The sequence below is a fragment of the Callorhinchus milii genome, unplaced genomic scaffold (assembly GCF_018977255.1).
Source record: "Callorhinchus milii isolate IMCB2004 unplaced genomic scaffold, IMCB_Cmil_1.0 Scaffold13, whole genome shotgun sequence".
Lineage (NCBI taxonomy): Eukaryota > Metazoa > Chordata > Chondrichthyes > Chimaeriformes > Callorhinchidae > Callorhinchus > Callorhinchus milii.
Window position 1 is genome coordinate 12,187,583 of NW_024704754.1, and position 27,490 is coordinate 12,215,072.

General features: G+C 45.1%; 1 protein-coding gene across 3 annotated transcripts in view; it reads left to right on the forward strand.

The window, feature by feature from the left end:
- Positions 1–27,490, forward strand: part of LOC103177292 (serine/threonine-protein phosphatase 2A 55 kDa regulatory subunit B beta isoform) — a 174,380-nt gene that overhangs the window by 55,791 nt on the left and 91,099 nt on the right. Inside the window, exon 1 of one of the 3 annotated variants that reach the window (XM_007891393.2) lies at positions 15,418–16,172. The exons of the other annotated variants lie outside the window; for them this stretch is intronic. Coding sequence (XP_007889584.1) covers positions 16,103–16,172 — 70 coding nt within the window. The 5' untranslated portion in view covers positions 15,418–16,102. Of the gene's footprint in view, positions 1–15,417; positions 16,173–27,490 lie in introns of those variants that run through there. 3 annotated transcript variants of the gene reach the window in all.

Sequence of the window (27,490 nt, forward strand, 5' to 3'; positions counted from 1 at the left end):
GTGGGGGGTGAGGAAGGGAGGGGAAAGGGGGTGGCCGATGGCATGGTCGAAGAGGAGGGTCTTGAGGTGGGATTTGAAGGAGGCTAAGGAGGGGGCGAGGCGGAGTGTCTGGTGGATGGAATTCCAGAGGTTGGGAGCAGAGTGGCTGAAGGCTCTCCCGCCAATAGTGGGGTGGGTGGGTCGGGGGACTTGGAGCAGGCCGGAGCTGGTTGAGCGGAGGGAACGGGCGGGTTGGTAGGGTGTTAGGTGGTCGCAGAGGTAGGGTGGGGCGAGGCTATGGAGGGCTTTGTATGTGAGGACCAGGATCTTGAACTGGATCCTCTGAGGATAGGGAGCCAGTGGAGTTGGATGAGAGTAGGGGAGATGGGGTCACGGAGTTTGGTGCGGGAGAGGACACGGGCTGCATAGTTCTGGATTATCTGCAGCCTGTGGAAGGAGGAGTTGGGAAGGCCGACAAGCAGGGGGTTTGCATAGTCGAGCCTGGAGGTGATGAAGGCATGAACAAGAGTTTCAGTGGCCTGAGGGGTGAGGTAGTGGGGGAGTCGGGCGATGTTATGGAGGTGAGGGAAGGCAGAGCGGGTCATGGCTTGAATGTGGGGGAGAAAAGACAGTTGAGGGTCGAACAAGACACCGAGGTTCCTGACTGGCTGGCGAGGTGTAATGTACAACCATGGAGGTTGATATTGCCAGAGCCTGAGGTTCTGAGGCACTGGCGTGAGCCAATCAGGAGGCTCTCAGTCTTGTTCACATTCAACTGTAGGAAATTTGCCCTCATCCAGGACTTGATGTCCGACAGCCAGTCTGTCAGGACAGCAGTGGTCCTGGAGTTGAGGGTGGAGGCAGGAAGATAGAGTTGGGTGTCATCTGCATACATGTGGAAGTTGATCCCATGTCTGCGGATGATGTCACCAAGGGGGAGCATGTAGATATTAAAGAGGAGAGGGCCAAGGACAGAGCCCTGGGAGATGCCAAATGACAGTGGCTGGAGGAGAAACCGTTAGAGGCAACAAAGTGGAGATGGTGAGAGAGAGAGATAGGAATCGATCCAGGTAAGGGCAGATCCGTGAAGATTGAGTAAAGCAAGGAGGTGGTGTATGAGGATGGAGTGGTCGACAGTGTCGAAGGCGGCAGAGAGGTTGAGAAGGACAAGGAGGCAGAGGGAGCCCTGATCCCAGATGTTCAGAATGTCATTAGTGACTTTGACCAGGGCTGTTTCTGTGCTGTGGGCAGTGCAGAAGCCAGATTAGAGGGGTTCAAAGAGGGAATGGCGAGAGAGAAAGGAGCGGAGCTGGGACGCGACGACTCATTCCAGGACCTTGGAGATGAATGGGAGGTCAGAGATGGGGCGGTAGCTGGAGAGTAGGGATGGATCCAGGGAAAGTTTTTTCAGGATGGGGGTGATGATGGCTGTTTTTAGGGGGGTTTGAACTGAACGGGTGGACAGAGAGAGGTTGATGATATCGGACAGGAGGGGGGCCAGAAGGTGGAGCTGGGAGATGAGGAGAGAGGTGGGGATGGGATCGAGGGAGCAGGTGGTGGGTTTGAGTTTGTGGACAGTCGTGGTGAGGGAGGAAGGAGAGATAGGGTCGAAGGACTTTAGAGGATATGGGTGAGGGTGGGTCATGAGCGAGAGGTGATATTGGGGTGGCTGTGGACAGATTTTAGATTCGAGGAAGTCCAGCATCTCTTCACAGTTGGAGTTTGAGGAGAGGATGGGCGAGGTATGGGAAGGTGGACGGAGGCGACAGTTAGTGGTGGAAAAGAGAAGCCTAGGGTTGTCCTTTGCCTCCAAGATAACCTTGGAGTAGAAGGAGGATTTGGCGGAGGCAAGAGCGCAGCGGTAGGTTTTGGTGTGATGAAGCCAAATCTGCCGATGGATCATTAGTTTGGATTTGGTCCAGGCACGTTCGGCAGCTCGCACTTGTGCCTTGAGGGAACAGAGATGGCTGGTGTACCAGGGAGATCTACGGGAGTATGAGGCAGATCGGGAGGTGAGGGGGGCAAGGGAATCCAGAATGGAGGAGAGGGAGTTGTGGAGAAAGGAGAGTGAGGAGGGGAAATCGGGCAGTGAGGGCCAGAGGTGTAGGAGTTCAGATGACTCCAGGGCAGTGGAGAGTGAAGAATTTTTTTTCCATGGACGGTATGTAATGGTGGATGGTTGGGAAGGGGTAGGGGGTTCAGAGGTGTTGAGGGAGATGAAATGGTGGCCCAAGATGGCTTTATTAACGATGGTGATGTCCAAGACGGTGAGTCCCCGGTGATCACCAGGACAAGGGGGTGGCCACAGACGCGGGTGGGGGAGTGGATGAGGAGGGTGAGGTTGAGGGAAGGGAGGAGAGAGAAGAAGTCGGCAGAGGAGGGGGTGAAGTGGAGGTTGGAGTCGCCTAAGATAAGGAGGGGGGGGACGATTTGGGGGGACGGTAAACAAGGATGATTTTGAAGGAAAGCCTGGAGGGGTGGTAGAGGGTAAGGTGTTCAAAGGAGGGGAAGGTTCCGGAGGAGTAAAGGGAAAGGCCAAGGGGGGACCGGGAGATGAGATCCACACCACCGCCATGATGATTAGGCCGTGAGGTTTGGTGAAAGGTGTAACCTGGAGGTATGGCCTCAACTAGTGGGAAGGTGTCGGCTGGGGTGACCCAGGTTTCGGTGAGGGCGAGGATGTGGATATTTTCCTCGATGGTGAGGTCATGAAAGAATCACACTTATTGATCGCTCCATAAATACCACTTTGGGTTTTCAAGGCTGAAATCTTTTGACAGTCTGTTGTTGAGATAGAAGATTCCTATCTAGAGTTTCAAGACTGCCTGTTGTTGAAAATGTCATTTAAGAATACCAAAGTGTAGTTTCAAAATGCTCCTGATTCCTTGTATCAGTCTGGGCCTTTTTAAATCAATCACTTACAAGTCTTCTGAGTCTAACATCCATTGTCCAAGTGGGCGACATTTCATTATCTTATGTAAAACCCAAGTTGGGACACTGACTAAATCCTGTTCATTCTTAATGTGCCCTTCTAATCCAACAATGTAAAGCCTTAAGTGCCCTCCTTACACAATAGCTCTCATATTTCCTAATTATACAGTATCCAATATGAGTGTTGTATGGGCAGGAGGTTTTCAATTACACAGAATGCACACTGGTGTGTATGTTTGTACCTGGAAGCTTTTCATATAGTATATAGTGTGTATAGTAGGTGTGGATATGTATATATAAAACCTAGAGGGGTGTGTGTGTGTGTGTGTGTGTGCGTGCGCACAGAGACACGAGTATGTGCACTTATGGATGTACTGGACAACCTCGCTGTACAAATGTAATTTGTTGTTGTTGTGTTTTAAACGTTATCCAGATCCAACTTTACATAAACACTGAGAGACTTACAGCTGCAGCATATGGTTGTTTTCTTCAATTGCTGCAAATCCTATTAGCTACAAGAAGTATTTAGGTCAGTTAATTCAGGGATGGTAAGACTTATGACGAGTCAAGGCCATGTAGAGGAGCTATTACATGTCACTGTATTGGTCAGCAACATTACTGCTGCATTGGATGCACATTGGATTAATAACAATAATAATCCTTGCATTTGTTATAGCGCCTTATTATGTTGTTGAGTCATCTTAAAGTGCTTCACTGTAAAGAAGATTCACTGTATTTTGTGTGCAAAATGTGGCAACATTGAAGAGACCCTTTCACCACATGTATTGATAACTGGATGGGGATAGACAGAACATTGAATTTGTTTTGAGGGAACATTATCTCAGAATGGCTAAATTGGAAGCAATCTCACTCTGATACCAGGGTGAACTGTCGTGTGAAATGGGGAAAAGCCAGACTCAACTTCGAAGGTTGGATCTGAGACATACTGTAGTGGCAGTGTTTAGGGAGATTCACTCTGCATCTAGCCATGCTGTACCTCAGCTGGGATTACTTGACAAATAATAATAATATTATTAATCTTTGCCTTATCACATCTTCGACGCATCTCAAAGCACTTCACAAAATATACTGTAAAGTGAATTGACTGGATTTTGTGGGGAGACCGGCAGCCAATTGTGCACAGCGGTGTCCCAAAAACAGTCATGGATTGAATGACCAAATTTTTGGAGGGAGGGATTGTTACTGCACTTGATTGTACGTTTCTATAACGCACTGCGAGATTTTGATGTGAGAAGGTGCCATAACATTGTAAGTTATTGGTCTCGTTTTGAAGTCTCTCCAATTTCAATAGTTGCGCATTGTCATTCAGAGTGTGTTCAGTGGTTCCATGCAGTTTCAATAAATCTTTATTTTTAAAATTCTATGTTCCCTGGTGTGAACTGTAGAAACTACTGTAAGAATTTCTACTTTCCCATCGTTCTCTGCAAATGGATGAGTAATGCAGCACCTGCAGGGGTACAGGGGTTAAGATATGAGGGAACTAATCTAGGTAGGGTTCAGTGGACTTCTGATACCATATTGCCTATGAATCCTGACAAAGATGTGAGTAAAGCCTGCCCAGTACACTGCAGGGCTATAGCTAATCCACATATAGTCTTTTAATCTTCATCTGTCAATCATGTGGTTGCGACCATGATCTAATGCCTTGTTTGGCAAGTCATATCATGAAGGGCTCCACAATTCTGAGGGTAAATCCAGACGCTAACACAATATAGTGCAGTATGTACTCAAATGAAAGTCAATACAGCTCCGTACTGGGTTTAGTGGGCACCCTATCATTATAAAAACAATCCTTGCATTTGATTATAACACCTCGTCACATTACCAAAACATCTCAAAGTGCTTCATAGGATTTACTGTAAAGACTAGTGGTTGTTTCTTTGTTGACAAATACTTATTACTTTTTTTTGTAATTTATCTTAAATCAGCACATCTTTTTCATTTCAGGCAGTGGGTTGATACTATACAGGACCTGAATGTTGTTTTTTTGTTGGTTTTTAAAATTATCAACAGGGGGTTGAGGGTGAGGTACTGGACATCAATGCCCTGAGCAACTGCATTGATGCACCAAGGTGCTCTTTCATGTACACCACCAGCCGTACTGTATTTTGCATGTCATGAAAACAATGCTTTATACAAAACAAAATTACATTTGTAAAGTGCCTTTCACGTCCCAAGGCGCTGAACAATTTTATCAGTCAAACTGAGGAACAATTGCAAAAAAAATGTATTTTTAAAAAAATCCATTTCAAATTTCAGAGACACTTGTGCATAATCTGTCATAATGTAGTCTATCCAAATGCTTTCTCTTCTCTTCCCTACAAATACAATTTCAATTGGTATGTTGTAAGACAAGACAGATGAGATACAACATATTCATGGTTTGGGTAGATGGTTTTGTCCTGCTATTAAAGCAGTTAACAGGATAGCTGTGGCATTGTGGCCAGAAGTATTGTGTTAGTTCAATAGACATATGTTGACGCATTTGCAGCAATACCAGTTTTGTACTGATTAATCCTATAAAATAGTTTAATTCTAATGGCTACATTTTATCTTAACAACAAAAACAACAAGATTTCATTTATAGAGTGCCTTTCACGTCGGGAGGACGTCCCAAGACGCTGTACAGTTGGGTCAGGACCCGAGCAGGGGGGAAATGGTCAGGGTGAGGGGAGGGAAGGGAGGTTGCGAGGAGGGGGTAGAGAGTCGAGAGGGGAGCTGAAGGCACGATCAAAGAGAAAGTTCTTGAGACCGGCCTTGAAGGAGGAAAGGGAGGAGGCGGCGAAGGCACTGGGGGATAGAGTTCCAGAGCCTCGGGGCTGAGAGGCTGAAGGCCAGGCCACCAATAGTGGGGCGGTTGGGGCGGGGGATGTGGAGCAGACCAGAGCCAGAGGAACGGAGGGTACGGGCAGGAAGGTAGGGGGATAGTAGGTCGGAGAGGTAGGAGGGAGCAAGGCCGTGAATGGCCTTGTAGGTGAGGATGAGGATCTTGAATTCGATCTCTGGGGGATGGGGAGCCAGTGGAGGCGAGCGAGGGTGGGAGTGATGTGGTCCCGAAGCCTCGTGCAGGACAGTACACGAGCTGCAGAGTTCTGAATGACCTGCAGCTTGTGGAGGGAGGTGGCGGGAAGGCCGGCGAGGAGAGAGTTCCCATAGTCCAGCCTTGAGGTGATAAAGGCGCGGATATGAGGAAGAAAGGACAGCTCAGGGTCGAACAGAACGCCGAGGTTCCTGATGGCTTTGAGAGGTGGAGAGTGCAGCCTTGGATGCTGATGGTGTCAGCGCCTGAGGTGCGGAGGCGCTGACGTGAGCCAATCAGGAGGGCCTCAGTTTTGCGCACGTTGAGCTGAAGAAAGTTGTCTCTCATCCAGGACTCGATGTCAGACAGGCAGCTGTCAGGACATCAGGACATCGTGGTCGTGGAGTTGAGAGTAGAGGAGGAAAGGTAGAGTTGGGTGTCATCCGCATACATGTGGAAGTTAACCCCATGTCTGCTGACAATGTCACCAAGGGGGAGCATATAGAGGGTGAAGAGGAGGGGACGGAAGCCAAAGCCCTGAGGGACACCACACGAGACAGTGCGGGGGCTGGAGGAAAAGCCGTTTGTGGAAACAAAATGAAGACGGTGGGAGAGGTACGACCTAAACCACTCAAGGACAGGGCCTTGAAGGTTGAGGTTGGAGGATACGCGGTGGAGGAGAAAGGCATCCTTGTAAAGAACTTGGTTTTGTCATTTAGCATTTTACCAATGATGTGTAAAAGAATTTGTAAAAAAATCAATAATACGGCACAGTTTGTTGCTGCAAATTAATCTATTGGGACCCCTGGAGAAGCAGGTTCCAGATACCAAGGTTATGTGGCAGACTTTTACATGGGAGAAAATGAATGTCCTTAAAAATTAAAATCTCTTAATCTGATCTGTGAGGAGGGGTTGGTAGCAGCATATAATGTAGTAGATAATGGAATTGTACCACATACATATATCACAGCACAAAACGTTTGGCAAGTTTCCTTACTCCACACGCCTCTGTTTACCTATCAGTAAGTCGGAACACAGTTGTTAGTTGATTGGCGGATCGTGTTGCTTCAAAATAAATAAAAATAATTTGGTCACTTAATCCACGACTGTTGTGGGACACTGCTGTCCCCAATTGGCTGCTGAGTTTCGCCCACAAAATATACAGTCAATTCACTTTACAGTATATTTTGTGAAGCGCTTTGAGACGTCTTGAAGATATGATAAGGCGTTATATTAAATGCATGGATTAATTATAGTATATCTGATTATACAGAAGAAGCCCACCTGTTATGAGAGGACATCTTTAAGGAAGGCACCAGTTTTCTTATGGCCAAGGACAGCACCCACTTTTCCACATTATCATCCTTTTACTTCCAAAGACCATCTTCAGAAGCAGACTTGGGAGCAGTCTATACTTGCTGCACCCATTCTGCCTAATTCCATCAGTTACCTTCCCATTGCCCTTTCTTTTGAGGATGAAATCCTTTTAAATGCAGATGATAAATAGGTAGCTCAAAATTACATTTCACACCAGAGCAAGAATAATATTTTGTTTAATAAGTACTTTATTAAAATCTCAAGCAAGATGTGTTTTGTACAATAAAAGCCAGGGGCCATGCAAATACATTCATACTTTATATTTCTACTTCTCAGACTTTCTGGATCTTCAACTCAGTTGCTGTCTCCAGGAATATTCTTTTTTCCCTTCAACCTTCTAGATGGCTGACTAAGTATGTTGTTATTCCTTTGTTGCTACCTTTTAAAGTCTTGCCCACTGTGAGCAAAAATGGGGGGAGGCAAAGGAAATTTAGCGTTAGTGCCCGTATTTCCACATTAGTTGGACTTTCTCTCTATATCAGTTATCGGAAAAAAGGATATTTTACAAAATGGCTTTGAAAAATCTGTTTTAGCAATGCCCATTTATCTGCTTACCTAACAGTATGTTACAAGTACAGGCTGGCCTGAAGCTTTGGTGGTTTTCCTTTTTGGCAGATGTTATGCCGAGCACCTGCAGTTGTTGTTGGTTGTTGCAGTAACTGATTAAGTCAATGGTTACGCATTAGGATTAAATGCTGGTGAGCATTCTTGTGGATGGATCTCATTATTGTAATTGGGTATTAATGGATTAAAGAGTTACTTGTATACGCACTATACACTGCTGTCGGGTTTTTTCACTAAAAAAACCCTAAAAATTCAGAAGTAACATCTTAAAACTGGATATTGTAAACCTGTTATATAACTAAGACAGTAATTTTGAATTCTTGTGATAAGTAGACTTGCAAAGATTGGTGGTGTGGTACAGTAGATAATTCCTTTTGTTAATTTCTGGTATTGTATGTAAGGATTTCCCATTGTTCCTTTCAACCTGAACTTTTCACGTGTGGTTCAATACACGATATTGTGAATCATTTTATTTTGTGCTGTCAGTTTATAGTCTTAATAGAGTAATGGTAATAATTGACTGCAGTGTGCTGGTGTATAGTTATGTGTAAACATTGCATTGTGATAAGACTCCAGTGTAAGGCAATCCTGTATTATCAGTGGTGGCTAACCCATGGCAGAAGGAGCCTCCGGGTTTGTCAAGAAGTGTCCCGCTGAGCATTTGCATCAATCCAGGTAAGATTGTTCCATATCAATGCCTTGTTTCCGGTAGCAACGCTATCCCTGGTATGGTCATGGATGAAGAAATAATCAAGAACATTTACTTTGTTGGCAGACCAAAATGATTGTCCACCTAGCAATCAAAGTGTTAACAGATCTTTAACATCCATCTGACGAGGCAGATGGGACTTTGAACATCTCATCCAAAGGACGGCACCTCCAACAATGCAGCGCCCTCCCACCACTGTATTGGAATGCCAGCCTAGACTATGAGTTCAAAGGTCCATTTGATGGATATAAATCCACAACCTTCTGATTCAGAGGTGATAGTGCTAACGACTGAGCCACACTGACACCCGTACTAAGCAACAAACCAAATGTAGGATGATTTAGAATGTAATAGCATTATAGAAATGTTACAGTTGTGTATGGCTCAGTACAGGACCACTTGCTGTGTTTACATACTGAGTGAGTTAGCTGCAACATATAAAATGCTATGCTTTTTTGTGCTGAATCCATTCTCCTCCCATATGTTGTGGTTTGTATAAGAATATTTTTAATCAGTGGTTCTCTGTCTTCCATTAAATTGTGAAGTGCAGAAATCAGCAAATGTTTCATTCAGAATGTCATAGGAAGTTGGAAATGGAGGCAATTCAGACCAACAATCCTATTCCACCAGTATAATTAGATGATAGAGGATATTTTAATCCCATTTCCCAATAGCTTTCCTATACTTATACAAAGTGAAATCAGATATTCTATTCTATTTGCATGCAGAACATGAGATGGCTAATGGGCCCATAATCACATTTGGGTCTTAATTCCATTGGTGTTTTGCCACATTTATTACATGTAATGTGTCCAGGCTGTTGAATGTCTAATCCTGCTTCTTCCCTCTTAATTAAGAATACATTGTTCATGTTACTTTGCTAATTGAAGACGTTTATAATCATCTTTGCATTATGGTTTGAAATTCTCATCAATTTGTTTGTATTTCTGGACATCGTAAAGAAACCTTATGCATACCATAAGGGTAGTAACTGGAAAATTGTTTTGGGTTTTAAAAGTTGTGCCAAATTCCAGGGACTGTGCAAAACCTCAGATTATTACTAAAAGAAGAAAAACATTGACAAAAACTATTTTCTACTTAGAGTTATTAGAATGCGATGCACATTACTATAAGTTAATATCAAAGCTAAATCAATTTTGTCTATACAGGAATTCAATGGATATTTAAAGAATAAAACATCAATAACAACAAATTATATTTGTATAGCACCTTTCACATCAGGAGGACGTCCCAAGGTGCTGAACTGTCAAGGATCCGCGCCCGAGATGTTGGTTGAGATCATGAGGGCGGCGAAGGTAGGGGAAAGAGGGTGACCAAAGACAGGGTCGAAGAGGAGGGTCTTGAGACAGGTCTTGAAGGAGGCAAAGAAGGGGGTGAGACGGAGGGGCTGTGGGATGGCGTTCCAGAGGGTGGGGCAGAAAGGTTGAAGGCCCGCCGCCAATGGTGGAGCGGGCGAGATGGGGGATATCAAGCAGGCCGGAGCCCGCTGAGTGGAGGGAGCAACCAGGTTGGTAGGGGGTTAGGAGATCACAGAGATAGGGAGGAGTGAGGCCATGGAAGGCTTTGAAGGTGAGGACCAGGATCTTGAATTGTATCCTCTGAGTGATGGAGAGCCAGTGGAGCCGGGGGAGGACGGGGCTGATAGGGTCGCGGAGCCTGGTGCAGGAGAGGACACGTGCTGTAGAGTTCTGGATGATCTGCAGCCTATGGAGAGAGGACAAGCAGGGAATGTGCGTAGTCGAGCCTGGATGTGATGAATGTCGATGAGGGTCTCGGCGGCCTGGGTTGAGAGATAGTAGCAGAGCCGGGCAATGTTGCGGACGTGGGGAAAGGTGGAGCAGTTCATGGCACAGATGTGGGAGGTGAAGGACAGTTGAGGGTCGAATAGGACATCGAGGTTCCATATTGGCTCAGTGAGGTGTAGTGTGCATCCATGAAGGGTGATGCTGTCAGCGCCTGAGGTGTGGAGACGCTGACGGGAGCCAAGCAGGAGGACCTCAGTCTTGTTGACATTCAACTGGAGAAAGTTAGCTCTCATACAGGACTTGATGTCTGACAGGCAGTCTGTGTTGACAACAGTGGAGTCAAGGATGGAAACCTGGTGATGGGGATTAATTATCAATGAAAGTAAACATTTCTTTGACCTCTAAATGACCTCTCGAGTGGGGAGCTACCACTGCACACATACAGAATTACATAGAATGATTTGTCGTGGAAACGGGTCATTCAGCCCAACACACGAGCCCCCACTACATCTATTCCCATCTCTTTCACGTGTATACCATGTTTGATTTTAAATACACTGGTGTTTTTGCTTCAACTATAGCTTACGACACCTTCTACATGCAGACGTTTCTCCTATATTCCCTTTTAGTTCTACTACAACCTGTCTTATGTCTAAAGCACTTGTTTCCGCAATGGGCTTAGATTGTTTATGCTGTTTGATGTACCAGTTGCTTTCTTGTGATTTTTATTTTTAGCAATTGCAAAACCTGGCAGCTCAATAGCATGAAATCTGTAAATTGTAATCCAATGTATACAATGTATAGTGAGTGTTGTCAGGCAGTTTGTGACGTCTGTCATGAATATTGTTTGTTGTGCATGACATTTACAACACGGCAAACTCATTTACCATAGATCAAATTGGATGGATGAATGAAAAAGCAGTTTAAGATAACTTTATAGAAGACCATACAAAGTTTATCAGTATATTTAATTGTTCATTAAGACAGAAAGCTCTTAAATCTGATGTAATGAATATGGGGAATTGGTGGTGGGAATGAACCCAAGTTCCAATGCTGGATTGGACTGCTCCATACCTGGTACTTTTTGACAGCTGTGAGATTGTCAAATTCAGTATTTCAGATAAGGAAGTCTTAAAATATGCATGTTAATGTTTCCAGCTGTTGCTTAGTCTGTTCTCCCAGTGTACAGCTGAACATATTGGCAAATATACATTTTTAAAATGGTGATTTTCACTATCGGCAACTCTTCTCGTCCTTAGCCTCCCACCCACCCACTCCCCAGGATTCAGTTCTTGTGCACGGATTGGAGGTATCCTTCAATCAAATGTTTCTGATCAAGACAATGAAATGATGAAAGGTGGTAGTAGAGGGCCCAACATTATTTTATCCACTAGGCCATTAGAAAGCTGCTGAACTGGCCTCTTTGTTAGTCATCAGTTTGGCTTGTTTAGTCGAATTCCTGCGAGTTCAACCCCCTCTTCAGGACTTGATCTCCTAATCTTGACTTTCCAGTGTATTACTGGGGGAACGCTGCATTGTCTGAGGTGTTTCTTTCACATGAGGCTTTACACTGTCTTCCAGATTAATCGGACATTCACAAGTTTGTGGGACCTTTCTATGAAAAACTTGGTTGCCGCATTTGTCTACAAAACCAGTTAACACTCGACTATAGCTACTGTAATGGCCTTGGAGTAATTTTGATGTGATGAAGGTGATAGGAGGTCTTACCACACAAAACCTGCTTTTAAATTGAGTTCAAATTGGCAAGCTCAGTAGATTGCCATAGGCTGGCCAGTGCAGGGAATGGAAAGTCATACTGGTTCATAGGACCTGTTCTTGGGTTCAGGTTAAGTCGCACAGTTAGGGTGAGGTAGGTCCTCTCCATCTGACTATGTCTAACCCATGAATGCTCGACGGTCATACTGGCTGCTGGATATGGTGCAGCAAGGTTGCCCTTCTGGGATTGTTTCCAAAAGGCAGTATGGATGTATGTTCTAGGGGTGCATGGGTCCTCTGTTGGATCTTACTGTTGTATCGGACTACTTTGTCTTCTTTCCCCTCCCCACTCATGATGTTGACTACTGAATGCAGCATCATAATTGGCATGAAAAGTATCTTATTTAAGTTGCCCAAATTCATCCCAGAGGAAGGGGAATATCTCTAGATGTGAAGTGTTTTTATACTCCTTCCCCAGAGGCCTTGGCTTACAACAGCAACAAAATTACATTTATATAGCGCCTTTCACGTTGGGAGGATAATAATAATAATCCTTGCATTTTGATATAGCACTTTTCACGTCGGGAGGACGTCCCAAAGCGCTTCACAGAACACACTGTAAAGTGAATTGACTGTATATTTGTGGGCGAACGCGGCAGCCAATTGCGCACAGCAATGTCCCACAAACAGTCGTAGATTGAAAATGACCAATTTATTATTGTTTTTGTTTTTTTTGGAGGGATTATTATTAGGCTCTGTGTGGAGTAAGGAAACTTGCCCAAGGTTTTGCCCTGACCTGCCTGGAATTGAACTCAGGTCTCTCACTTGCAAAGCGAGTGCTCTAACCACTGAGCCACAGGACTCCACAAGGATGTCCCAAGGCGTTGAACGGTCATTGTTTTGGGCCCGAGCTGGGGGTTGGGATCAGGGAGGGTGCAGGGCAGGGGGGAAGCAGGGTGATCGAAAGCACGGAGAGTCTTGAGATGTTTCTTGAAGGAGGCAATGGAGGGGGCGAGGTGGAGGGACTGCAGGATGGAGTTCCAGAGGGTGGGAGCAGAGTGGCAGAAGGCCCGTCCGCCATTGGTGGGGTGAGCGAGGTGGGGGGTGTGAAGCAGGCCGGAGCCCACTGACGGAGGGAGTTAGGGAGTAGGGGGTTAGGAGGTCGCAGAGGTAAAGGGGAGCAAGACTATGGAGGGCTTTGAACTGTATCCTCTGTGAAATGGGAAACCGGTGGAGTCGGGAGAGGGTGGGGGTGATAGGGTCACAGAGCCTGGTGCGGGAGAGGACACAGGGTGTAGAGTTCTGGATGATCTGCAGCCTATGGAGAGAGGAATTGGGGAGGCCGACAAGCAAGGAGTTTGCACAGTCAAGCCTCGATGTAATGAAATTGTGTATGAGGGTTTCGGCAGCCTGTGGTGTGAGACAGTGGCGGAGCTGGGCGATGTTGCGGAGGTGGGGGGAGGCAGAGCGGGTCATGGCACTGATGTGGGGTAGAAAGGATAGTTGAGGGTCAAACAAGACGCCAAGGTTCCCGAGTGGCTTACTAAGGTGGAGGGTGCACCCTTGGATGGTGATGCTGTCAATGCCTGAGGCATGGAGGTGCTGACGGGAGGCATTCAGGATAGCCTCAGTCTTGTTGAAATTCATCTGAAGAAAATTACTTCTCATCCAGGACTTGATGTCTGACAGACATTCTGTCAGGACAGCAGTGGTCCTGGAGTCAAGGGTGGAGGCAGAGGTACAGTTGGGTGTCATCTGCATACATGTGGAAGTTGACCCCATGTCTGCGGATGATGTCACTAAGAGGGTAGATATTGAAGAAGAGGGACCAAGGACAGAGCCCTGAGAAACGCTGCACGAGACAGTGCGGGGACTAGAGGAGAAACCGTTTGTGGAGATGGAGTGGTGTGAGAGGTACGATCTCAACCAGTCAAGGACAGAGCCGTGAAGGTTGAGGTGAGAGGAGAGGCGATGGATGAAGATAGAGTGGTCGACGGTATCGAAGGCAGCAGAGAGGTCAAGGAGGACGAAGAGGCAGAGAGAGCCAAAAACATTGGAGCAGGAGTAGGCCATTCAGCCCCTCAAGCCTGCCCCGCCACATTTAATAAGATCATGGCTGATCTTTTAACCTAATTCCATTTACCCGCCCTATCCCCATATCCCTTAATCCCTCTATCCTTTAGAAATCTATCAACCTCAGTTTTGAATATGTTCAAGGACTGAGCATCCACAGCCTTCTGGGGTAGAGAATTTCACAAATTCACTACACTGAGTGAAGAAATGTTTCCTCAACTCAGTTCAAAAAGGCTGACCCTTAATCTTGAGACTGTGACCCCTAGTTTTAGATTCTCCAACCGGGGAAGAATCTTATAGGTTTTTATAAGATCACCGCTAATTCTTCTACATTCTAGAGAATATAGGCCTAGTTTACTTAACCTATCCTCATAGGTCAACCCCCTCATCCCAGAACCAACCTAGTGAATCTACACTGCACCCCCTCTAAGGCGAGTATGTCCTTACTGGCCCTGGTCCCAGATGGACAGAATGTCAGACTGAATGTATCAGACAGAATGTATGACAAAATTCCATTCACTGTTATGCATCTGACCAAGGTCAACCAAACTAGATGGCATTTAATCAATCGTCATAAGCAGGCAAATGACCCTTCATCATTGGTGCTTGAAGCATTCGTATTTGTCCTCAACTTGGTGTGGCTTAACCTCTTCACCAGCCTCCTTTTTAGCAATACAAAGCGTCCGTGTTTTGGGTATTGGATGTTCTGCCAGTGTTGTTCTTCTCTGACTGGCAAGGTCACTGCTTTCAACACCTATACCGTGATCCCATGCTGGAAAATAGATTGGGATAAACCTTGACTTTCAACTACCCCCCCCCCGCAACCTCCATTGCTCCATTTGCTGCCATTCCCTGGCCGGAATCACACATGAGGATTAGCTATATAGGTGGGGTAAAGGAGGCATTAGGTGGTCATAGATCTGTCCCCAGAGTGAGTCTATATCTTCAGGAGAGGACGTGAGATCAGTGGAAGGTTGGGAATAGATGGACTGGGCAGGAGAAAGCATCTGGGAGGGGAGAGGTATGTGAGTTTGTTACACAACTGGGAGTGGGAGGGTGGGGGGGAGGTAGAGAAGAGGATAAGTTAGAATGATTTGTATGACATTGTCAGGTGAAGGTTTGCCCTTTCTGCTGCATGATTTAAAATTGTGCAGATTGTGTTTTACCAGAGGAGAGGAGGGAAGCATCTCCCAGTGCACAACACTGTAGGAATCTGATTTTAACCCCTAAACGGCATATAGGCAATTTGAAGCCGAATGTGTGAAGCCACACACCAGTCTCCTGTCTATCACATCGCTGCTGACGGCTCTTAGTCCTTCCACTGCAGCTTAGAGCTGGTGCTGTGTGTGAGAGAGAGAGAGAGAGAGAGAGGTGCAGATGCGGTTGGACACTGACAAGCTGTAGGGGAGGAGCATCTGCTGATGCAACACATCCCGAGCAGTAGCAGCAGCTTCATGCACCACTGTACTGGGAGAGAGAGAGAGAGAGAGACAGAGATAGAGGATAAACCCGAGATCCTGACGCATTTTCTGTACCTGAAGTAACCACCGAATTGTGACAGTTGACCCCTTCCCTCGGGCGGGGGAGCATCGCCCGCTCCTGCAGCCCCGGCCTTGAAGTGAAGACTCACTGCGCTCATTAATACCAATAGGATCCGACTTCCATCTGACACCGAAATAATAATCATTTGACGTTCGAAGCTTTTATTTTAAAAGAAGAAGAGCTATTAACAAAAGGGCCCCCGGTTTGCCCGGTGCAGCAGCCCATGTCCCGGTAGTGGGGCGATGCTGCAGAGAGGAGCTGTTTTGCTGTGTGTGTGAGTGTCGCGGGGCTGCCAGGCGGGACCATGCTGTGCTCGGGGGGGCTCTCCCTCCCATCCCGGTAGGGCAATGGGATCGTGGATACTTATCTGCTTCATTTCCAGTTCGCTAAGTAATTCTGCTGTAAATGGAGGAGGAGATTGACACCCGCAAGATAAACAACAGTTTTCTGCGCGACCACAACTATGCAACTGAAGGTATTTATGATGTAGACCCGACCCGGTGTGTGTGTGTGTGTGTGTGTGATTAGCATTATATATAGGATGATATATCTCTGGGTCGTGGTGACCGGGTTCCCCGGTGCCCAGGCAGTTGGCATGAGGGTAGGAAGGGGGTTAAAGTCGGCTCGTGGTGCATCACGTCCCTTCCCAGTTGTCAGCATCTCCGGGACCGATGGGGACGCAGAGCGACGCGTAACTCTTGAGAAAATGTTGCAGCATTGCAGAACGGGAGGACCCGCAATCTACCGACCAAACCCATGTGTTCTGGGGCAGATCTGCTGTGTCCCCAGAAACTGCAGCAGGTTTTCAGGAGATGGGAGTGGAGGACGAGGAGGAGGAGGTTGGTGATGGGCACACAGATGGATGCATGTGGGATGGTGTGGCCCCCCACCCCCCCCCCCCCACCCCCACCCCCAAAAAAACAAATCTAATTGGGACACGATTCTAGACGTTGAGGACACCTCCTTGCAGCTTTAAACCGAACTCCAGGTGGCCTTGTAGCGTCTGATGCAGACTTCAGGTTATGCAATAAGGTAAATCTGACTGCTCAGAGTCCAGGTGGGCGGATGTACCTTATTTTATTTGCCAGGCACACAGCCACACAGTCTGTAGTTGTGTGCTTGAATGCTAATTTAAATGCTGGAGCTATTTTTCTCTCTCTCTCTCCCTCTCTCTCTCTTTCCTGTGCAACTATAAGGGCAGGGCATAGTCAGAAGATTCAATCTCGACCCTCTCCAGAGAAATGACAGATTTAAAATGCGTGTTCAGTGTTTTATCACAGGCCGTAAAAATATCTGCAAACGGTACAGCGGAATCATAAGGGAAAAGAGAGGAAGGAGAGCCACTGACAGAAGATGGGAAAGGCGAGGAGACGCCTTGTTTTTCTTTAATCTTTCAAAACTTGATTTGGTTTGATTGACTCGTGTTGGCGGTGCGGAGGGGATGTTAACCTGACGACTGATCTCTGACCTTTTTGTGTTGACCTTGTGAGCTGATACAGCAAGGTCCTGCATCAGTCTCATTTTTTTATTTGAACTCTTTTCTCAACCCCAGCCCCACCCTTCTTCACCCATCCATCCATTTTGCCCTATCTGCGAAAAAAAAAGACCTTCAACTATTTTGCAAAAGAGCATTTTATTTTAGTAAATTAATTAGCACAAGTTATCAGAAAATGTGGCCAGAGTGCTCTGAGCTAGTGTGGGGGAGAGGAGGGCAAGTACATGCTTAGATGTTCTGGTGTTAGTGTTCTTACGTTCAGGAATTGCAAATCCTTTTCTATATAATGCATCAAAATAAGAGACTGAAGCTTCGCTTAGAATGTTAAGACCGACTGACTTTATAGCCTCGTTGACTCATTGTTGCGATATTGAAAGCTTTGGCATGTCTTGTCAGTACGTCTCTTGTGTTCAGAGAGCTTGACGCCAAATCTGTGACTGCGTCAATTTATTTTGCACGGAAGTAGGTGTCAGCTACTGGTGCTATTACAATGACGTGCATTCGGTGGAGAAGCTGGGAGCGAATTTAGAGCACAGGAGCCATTTACGTCTGTGAAAAGCAGAATTGGGAATACTGCGAGTGACTGATCTTACCTGGCTGTGAAATATAAACTGACTCAATGTCCCTCTGACATTAACCTCTTTTTTGTGTCTCCTGATAAAACGCAAAATGTCTCGAGCTAGTGTTCTTAGCAGCAGTTGATCTCTTTCATTTAGCTGAAATATTCAGTGCAAGGCCTAAGATTGAATTGTCACAGAACCAGCACTAGCTGAGCAGGCTGTGAATAGAGTGCTACCGAAGGCACAGGTTTGGTTATTTAAGGGACTTCCATGTGTGGAGGGGGATTGGGGGAGCAGCAGGCACACCTGTCCGAGTGCCTGAACGTGGATTCAATATCTACCAGAGGCCCACCAAGCTTTATGTTAACTGTTCCATTTTTGTGAGTAATCTAATGGAGAATAATTAGAAATTGGTTGCAGAGAAGTAGGCTGGCAATGGAACTGTACAGCGCATAGCCTCATTCTGTGGCTACAAGGTTGGTTTTCTCTTTCTTTATCATTTTTCCCCTTTCCCTGACAATATCTCAGTTGCCCCATCCTTTTGCCTCATTTTTGGGGGGAGGGAGGACGAGAAGGAAGAACATTTGTACTTATCCAGATGAGGGAACAGCAATCGTGTATTAAAGCAAGCGTTTCCACTTTTGGCATCTGTTCTCGATATTGTGCATCACAGTACAGTGCAGGCTCGATGCAGAAAAGCTCCTTTGACATCATGCCATCAAACAAACTAGGACCGATACAATGCTATGGTTCAGTTGCAAATAAATCTCCCTCCACTTAGACGCATCATGTACCCACTGGCCAGGTTTCTGCAATAAATCATATCAGAACTGTATCTGTCCTGAATATTGCTTTGCACCTGGAGTGCCTCTGCTAGCACCTCACTGCCCTTGACAGGATACAAGTAACATCCTCAGCTCAAAACTCCATCTAGTCTTAGTCTGTAGACCCACTCTATCTTAACATTTGTGGAATTATGGAAAATTCTTAAATTTGGAATCGGGTTTTCTGCAATTATTACAAAAGAACTAGGAATTTTGAATACCAAATTCTGCACAATCTTAAAAGTTTCTGTGACAAAATGGTCTTAAGAGGCTAAGAAAAAAGTGAATGTCAGGACTCATGCTTTCTCATGGGTGTGTGTGTGTGTGCATTTGTTTTTCTCTTTCTAGTCATGCTATATTCTTTTGATGTTACAAGACATTCTTTCTCAGTATGTTCCTCCCAAGCTCCAATTGAACCAACCTACACACAGCACTTTTATTCCTTTCCTGCATCCTCAAAACTCATTGCACAGTTCTGTTACTCCACCTCATTGTTTTCCAGGACCTCAAGATTGTGGAATGTGTTACTTTGGCTAGTCTTTTCACTTGCACCTCCAAGCCTTTGAAACTCAAGCTTGGCATCTTTAACCATTGTATTTGATTTTTCTCTCTCTTCAATTTGGTCTATTCTTCCTTCACCATTTAAATAGTGTAATATAGATTTAATGAGGTGCACAATAAAACACCATGTGCATTGCTATGAAGGATTCCCATATTAGAATTTTACTCTGCCTCTAATTCTTATCTGCATTGATCTCTATAATATATCCTATTCGCACCATCTGCAATATCACATCTGTTATTGCACTGTTTCCCACACCAGCCATCCATATGGCTTCTTTGAAACTGTTGCCAAATTATGTGTGGTTTTGTGCTCTGTACTCATGCCCACTTTGAACTGACTTGAGAGTGTCCCAAACTCATTTCAGATAGGACAGTATAGGCAAGTGAGAAAGGAGACTTTCATCTCATTGGTTTATAACGATACACCACCTATGCCCTTTTAAGGATGGAACTAGTTTTTTAAAAAAGTCTTAAATTACAGTTTGCGCAGTATATACAATTGAAGGCCTCTGCTTATTAGCAGCGCCATGGTCACTCTTAGCTGAGTTTAGTGGCATTAAGAAGCTTGTTGGTAAGTGAGGTTTGGTAGGCTAAAACCAAATCAAGTTTTGAAAGATTAAAGGCTCTGGAACTCTATCCCCCAGTGCCTTCGCCGCCTCCTCCCTTTCCTCCTTCAAGGCCGGTCTCAAAACCTTTCTCTTTAATTGTGCCTTCAGCTCCCCTCTCGACTCTCTACCCCCTCCTCGCTCCCTCCCTTCCCTCCGCTCACCCTGACCATTTCCCCCCTGCTCAGGTCCCGACCCAACTGTCCAGCGCCTTGGGACGTCTTCCCGACGTGAAAGGCGCTCTATAAATGCAATCTTGTTGTTGTAAAGAAAAACAAGCCGTCTCCTCGCCTTTCCCATCTTCTGTCAGTGGCTCTCTTTTCCCTTATGATTCTGCTATACGGTTTGCAGATATTGATGTTTACTAAAATTACTCTTCTTCATGAGAATCAATAGAATCATTGGGCAGGAAACGAAAGTGGTGCAGAGTAGGAAATATCTGTGAAGGAAGTAGGGAAAACCTCATTGGTGCAATACCTCATTGGTGCAATTTCTCTTTGACCGAGCCTTCAGCTCCCCTCTCGACTCTCTTCCCCCTCCTCGCTCCCTCCCTTCCCTCACCCTGACCATTTCCCCAATGCTCGGGTCCTGACCCAACTGTGCAGCGCCTTGGGACGTCCTCCTGACGTGAAACGCGCTTTATAAATGGAATCTTGTTGTTGTTGTTGTTGTACTGTGAAATACAGGAACAAACCTGTTCCACCATTTTATTAGATCATGGCAGATCTTTTGATCCCATTTCCCAGACATTTCTCCATATTCTTTAATGCCTTACTTCCTAAGTGTATTTCTCCCTTTTAAATATTACATTCCCTTCTGGGAAAAGATTATGAAGGTGCTATAACGCTATGTGCAGTCAGAATATTTAACATCCATCTACAAGCTTGTGATCCATTAATATATTTTTTTAAATGTTAAGTCCACTTTTGAATGTGGACATGGAATAAAGACAGGTTAGGGCTTGGATACAATATCTTTCCCAAGGTTTGAATCCCTCTCTATGCTGAGTTTGTTATGACTACCATGGCTGCATGGGAAGGCTAAATTGTACCCAGCCTTTCCAGGGTCAGGGAGGGTAATATCAGACAGATTTCTTAATCCAGGTCCCTCTTCAACACACTTTACAGGTAGTGCATGTATGTGACAATTAGATGATTAAAGATAGGCTCATCATTGATGCCTTCTACAGTTGAGGTTGCCTGCCAACATTGGCCACTTGGGCAGAGTCCTGAAGCCAGTCAACACTTGGAAACTCACAACTGCAAGAGGAGCCTGTAGACGAGAAACAGAGACATATTCCAATAGGAGAGAAAAATGGAAAAATAATTTTACACAATAAAGATTTTTTTAAAAAAAGAGACTGGGTTGGATTCAGAAAAAAAAACTGAAACAGAAAAATGAAGCAGAAAACATCAAGAGGACAAGAAGGAAAAGTGAAAGATGAGGGAAGAGAAAAATGATATTTAAAATATTTTTGACAAACATTTGCAAATTTGTTTCTGTTGCTTCATTAATATTGCAGACTGCTCTCAATAAAATAAGTGTGATACAATTGTGCTTTTCATTGCCTGGAATAATTAGCATAATTGCATATTATTTTCTTGCTTCAGCCTGGTTTTATGGGTTTGCTTTGTGTACACCATCCCTTTATAAAGGTTTCACTGTCTTGGAGGATGAGGCTGGAACAGAATCTTTGGAATTGACAAGTGATTTTTCCTCATTGAGATGAAGGATGTTTGTGCTGCGAATGGTAGTGTACAGATGCTAGCTCTCCCCTCAGTTGATATTAAATGATCTCTAAATCATATTGTGCGATGCAGAGTAACGATTTCCATTGCCTAGCTTCTGAAGACCATCGCCAGGTCCTGCCCTACAAAGGGCATATGTTGGCCATTCTTATAGCAAATAACAAATACTACAATCCTTGGAGTGAATAGGGCTGCCAATGATGTTGTTAGAATTAGGAACAATTTTGTGTCATTTTTGCGAGTGAGACTGACTCATGTCATATTTTCCACCAATAAAAGTGCTTCTACCCTACAATTAGGTACGAGCATTGCTGTGGTTCTTTAGAAATGAGTATGTTTTTTGGTGAGAACTGATCAATGTACAATTTATTTAAAAAAATTAAGAATGAGTACAACAAAGTTTCTCAGCACCTTATCTAACAGCCGGTGCCTCAGTGCTCAAGTGTGTATGTGGATTATGTGGCTCGGCGAGGATACTGGTTGTGAAACATTGCATCACACCAGGGCCCATCAGCTATCATCTGTTCTCTGATCATTGCTCACTAATCACACTGCTGCACAACTGTAGGCCAAGTCTTCACTTCTGATCAGTTAGTACAGCTGCTGTGTGCATCTACTGTCTGCGTGACTTACTGGAACTAGATTTCCTCCTGCTTCCTCTGTTGCATTGCTTCTCTATCAACAGATAAAATGTGTGCAAAGCCTGGATGCAAACAAAAGGCCATTAAACCAACAATAAACCATTACTCATTGGCACACTATGAAAAGCTTTCCCCATCTTGAACTCCACCCCGACTTCTGACATATCCTGGAGGAAACTAGACAGAAGCACCTCGATCTTCAAGGACAAATGAGCGAAAACTCCTGAACATTCGCCTACCTTCTTAGCTCCCCAATCAAACTGTGCTCTGCTATCCTGAGCAGACAACATTCCCAGGCTTCAGCAGCACACTGTGACCTTGCTCAGCTCTATTATAGGCAAACTGAATCATTGCCCACTAGTGTGCATCAAAAGTATGAGGTAATGTTTTTGTTTGGGGAAAGGGGGGTAGAGAAAGAATAGAAATCATCTTTCAAACACAGCTCAGCTGCATTTGGCAGGGTGGCAAGGTGTCAGCTGCTACTTTGGTATGATATTGGGTAACTGAGGAACTGACACCTTGATGTCTAAGTGTGACCTTTTCACACATTGAAACGTCAATGACTTGCTGAGATAAAATTTGACTTGAAACCAGCCTTCTCCTTGTTAAATAAAAAAAATTGTCTTAGAATAGAGTTATCCTACAATAATTTTCAGTCAGCAAGATTTCAATCAAAAAAACTAATTATAATTCCAGGCACTGTCCAAGATTTGCTTACCTATGCTGTTTACAGAATTCAAATTCTATTGTACTGAGCCTATCAGAAATTCTATTGTGTTAATTGTCTGGTCAACTGGGATGCGTAAATTACTGCTGGTTCTCATGAGTGCACTCTTAGTCTGACGTGAAGATTTACGTCCTAAAATCAAATAAACAAATATCTCTAATTATGAAATTGGATAGATAATGATTTCCTTTAAAATTATTTGGTTGTGATTATTAGAATCATCGAATTTTACAGGCGAGAAAGAGATAATTTGCACATCATGCTTGTGCTGGCTCTCTGAAATAGCTATCCATTTTAATTGCCACTTCGCATCCCTTTCTCCATACCTTTTCTTATTTTTTTTCAAATGTTTAGCTAATTCCCTTTTTTAAAAAAATGATAATGAATCTTACTTCAACCACCACTTAGTTGAGAATTCCATGTCCTGATTAGTCTCTGCGTGTAAAAGAAATGTAACCTCTCCCTTTGTTTTGTTGGTATCAGAATCTTAAATGTATTGATCATTCCCTTAAGTTCTTCAGACAATGTAAAGTTGCTGTCAACAAACCTAATTGAGTACTAGATTGCTTCTTGATGGCATTGTCTATAAAACTGAAATACATTATTCTAAACTTGTGTAGATCACTGGTGATCTATACAAGGTAGGAATAACGCATGGAGTTAGGTGCAGGTTGAGATGAACAGATATCACTTGGGACAAAATAATTTCTGTAGTTGTGAGCATAATGGGACATGTTTGTGGAGCAAAGCAGGCCAAAGTTGAATAGTGTAGATTGTGGAAGGGGATGAATATTCTGGAGTTTTTGCTTAACAAATAATTCAAACGGTATCTATTCAATGCTTACCCTCAAAAGATGGCGGGCGGGGTGAAGACAACAATAGAAGAGGTTTTGCATCAGTGTCTAATTGACTCAGACCTCTTGATATTGCATGGAAGAGATCAAACATTGGGAGCAATTTGAATACAAAGGTCAGGGCGAAACCTTGGGCAAGTTTCCTCACTCCACACGTCTAATAATAATCCCTCCAAAAACCAAAACCAATAATAAATTGGTCATTTTCAATCTACGACTGCTTGTGGGACATTGCTGTGCGCAATTGGCTGCCGCGTTCGCCCACAAATATACAGTCAATTCACTTTACAGTGTGTGTTCTGTGAAGCGCTTTGGGACGTCCTCCCGACGTGAAAAGCGCTATATCAAATGCAAGGATTATTATTATTATTCTTAAGTCTCCCCAAGTGAGCTTCACTCCACGCAGCATCAAAGCCCTTTGTTTCCATGTGCTACTTGGAAAGAGCCCAAGATATTTGTGCTACAGCCACATCCAGCAACGTGCTTCTGTTATTACTTTGTCAAGTTTGAAATGTGGTTCACTCACAAAGCAGTAACTAGACTAAACTATGTTGTGTCCTGTAAAGTTCAGGGTAACCCGCAATTAAATTGCTGATTACAATGCAAGCTTGCACTTGTGATTATAGAACAGTTGGTGCTTTGTGTTTTAATATCTCCAAGCCCCAGTGGCTCTTTCGCATACCAGAGTTTACATTGCAGTACAGATCAATAATGCACGACAGTAAAATCTCATCTGATTGAGGAGAAGCCGCTAATGCAGACTGACCTGTCTTAGAACTCATCTCCACAGGCCTTTAAAAGGCATCTATTTCATAACCCACTTTCCTGGGTGTGCCTTGCCAGATACAATTTGCTCCATTGTGGAATATGTACAGGAGAGACATTTACTTTGTAGTTTTTGATACCCCAACTTTCTGTAACCTAAAACAAATGTCCCCTTGGAACAAAATGTTAATCCATGTGAAATGTGCAACAAATAAGGAAGTGACGGTGCCAAGCTCCAATCCTGGGAATCGAATGAATGTATTCTGTTGTTGCTTCTGGTTGGCCGACTGAGATTTCATTTTCACAGTGAGGAGGGCTGTTTGTATCCTCCATTTAGAGTTTCAAGGATGAGACAAGGTCATTCAGCCCAAAGAAGGCCATCGCTTAGCTGCTCTATCTGACCCCTACTGTGTATACATTTTTTCTAAATTCCCCTAGTGTTTCTACCATTACAGCATCGAGCCGTTTTGTAAATGAATCCAGCTTTCTGGCCTCAACCCATCTTTTTGGTAATCCATTCCAGGTGCTGATTACTCCTGATGCCTGTCCTAAAATTGCTCTTCACACTCCTGAACGAAATTAACAGAGCAGGCCTATGACTACATACAGTTCTAGTGATCATGACAAAAGGGGACTGCTCAGACCTTAGAGGCAGTGCAGAGGAGAGCAACAAGTATAATCCTCAGTGTTAGATGAATGAGCTATGAGCTAACAATGATTAGACAACAAGAACAAAATTACATTTGTATAGCGCCTTTCATGTCGGGAGGACGTCCCAAGATGCTGGATAGACAGAGTTTCAGACCCGAGCTGGGGATCGGGATCGGGGAGGGTGGAGGGCGGGGGGAAAGCAGAGTGATCGAAAGCACGGTTGAAGAGGAGGGTCTTGAGATGGGTCTTTAAGGAGGCAAGGGAGGGGGCGAGGCAGAGGGGCTGTGGGATGGAGTTCCAGAGGGTTGGGACAAAGTGACAGAAGGCCCACCCGCCAATGTTGGGGCGAGTGAGGCGGGGGACTTGAAGCAGGCGGGCACCCACTAAGCAGAGGGAGCGGACAGGATGTTAGGGGGTTAGGAGGTCGCAGAGATGGTGGGGGGGCAACACCATGGAGGGTTTGAAAGGGAGGACCAGGATTTTGAACTGTATCCTCTGTGTGATGAGAAGCCAGTGGAGTCGGGCGAGGATGGGGGTGATAGGGTCACAGAGCCTGGTGTGCAAGAGGACACCGGCTGCAGAGTTCTGAATGATCTGCAGCCTAAGGAGTTGGGGAGGCCGACAAGCAAGACATTTGCACAGTCAAACCTCGATGTAATGAAAGCGTGTATGAGGGTTTCGGCGGCCTGTGGTGTGAGACAGTGACAGAGCCGGGCGATGTTGCGGAGGTGGGGGAAGGCAGAGCGGGTCATGGCACAGATGTGGGGTAGAAAGGATAGTTGAGGGTCAAACAAGACCCCAAGGTTCCGAATTGGCTTAGTAAGTTGAAGGGTGCAATCATGGATGGTGATGCTGTCAGCTCCTGAGGTGAGGAGGCGCTAACAGGAGCCAATCAGGAGAGCCTCAGTCTTGTTGACATTCAACTCAAGAAAATTAGCTCTCATTCAGGACTTGATGTCTGACGGACATTCTGTCAGGATAGCAGTGGGCCTGGAGTCAAGGGTAAAAGCAGAGAAGTACAGTTGGATGTCATCTGCATACATGTGGAAGTTGACCCCATGTTTGTGGATGATGTCACTAAGAGGGTAGATATTGAAGAGGAGGGGACCAAGGACAGAGCCCTGAGGAACGCTGCACGAGACAGTGTGGGGGCTGGAGGAGAAACCGTTTGTGGAGAGGAAGGTGGAGGCGGTGTGAGAGGTACGATCTCAACCAGTCAAGGACAGAGGCGTGAAGGTTGATGTGAGAAGAGAGGTGGTGGATAAGGATAGAGTGGTCGACGGTGTCGAAGGCAGCAGAGAGGTCAAGGAGGATGTGGAGGCAGAGGGAGCCCTGGTCGCAGATGGACGGAATGTCATTTGTCACTTTGACCAGGATGAATCACAGAAACCTGATTGGAGGGGTTCATAAAGGGAGTGGCGGGAGAGGAAGAAGCAAAGCTGGGAACAACTCGTTCCACGACCTTGGAGAGGAAAGGGAGTTTGGAGATGCGGCAGTAGTTTGAGAGTAAAGATGAGTCCAGGAAGGGGTTTTGTATGATAGGCATTTTTAATGGGGTGGGAACAGTACCAGTGGACAGGGAGAGGTTTATAATGTCTGAGTAGAGGGGCAAGGAGGTGGAGCTGGGAGGTAAGGAGGGGAGTAGGGGTGAGGTCGAGGAAGCAGGTGGTCGGTTTGATGCGGGTTATAGTGGTGGTGAGAGAGGAGTGGGAGACAGGTTCAAAGGTGTGGAGGGAGGGATGGGTATGGGCCGAAGTGGGAGGGGGAGATGGGGAGGGTGTAGTAGACAGAATGGCAGAGGCTCAGGCTAGAGTTCTTCAGGAAGAAGACAACTCCGAAGGGAACGCAGAGATGTACAATTTGTAAATGGGATTGAAACCCAGATTAATATTTTAGGATGTATCACAAGGATATAGGTTTAGAGTTGTAAAAGACAGATTTCAGGATAGATACCAGGACGTTTTTCTTTACACAGAGGATAATCAACAGCTGGAACGGGTTGCCAAGAAAGGTGCTAGACGCCAGGACACCGGGCTAATTTGAAAAGCAGTTTGATTTAGTGATGAGAGATGGTAGGGTGGATATTCTGGAGGGTTAAAATAAATTGAGTTGAAGGGCCTTCTTCATCCAGAGCAATACTGTGATCCTGTGATTCATTGAACAAGAGAAGGGAAGGTGGCTAGTTTGAGCAACACAAACACAACATTTCCCAAAGCACTTTACAAAATGAGTGTAATTAGAAATGATGAAGTATTCTTGCTATTGTAGGCAAATGAGGCAGCTATTGTGCACTGCAAAATCCTACAAACAACAATAATATGAGTAGACAATTAATTTCAATTTCAGTTGAATGCAGATG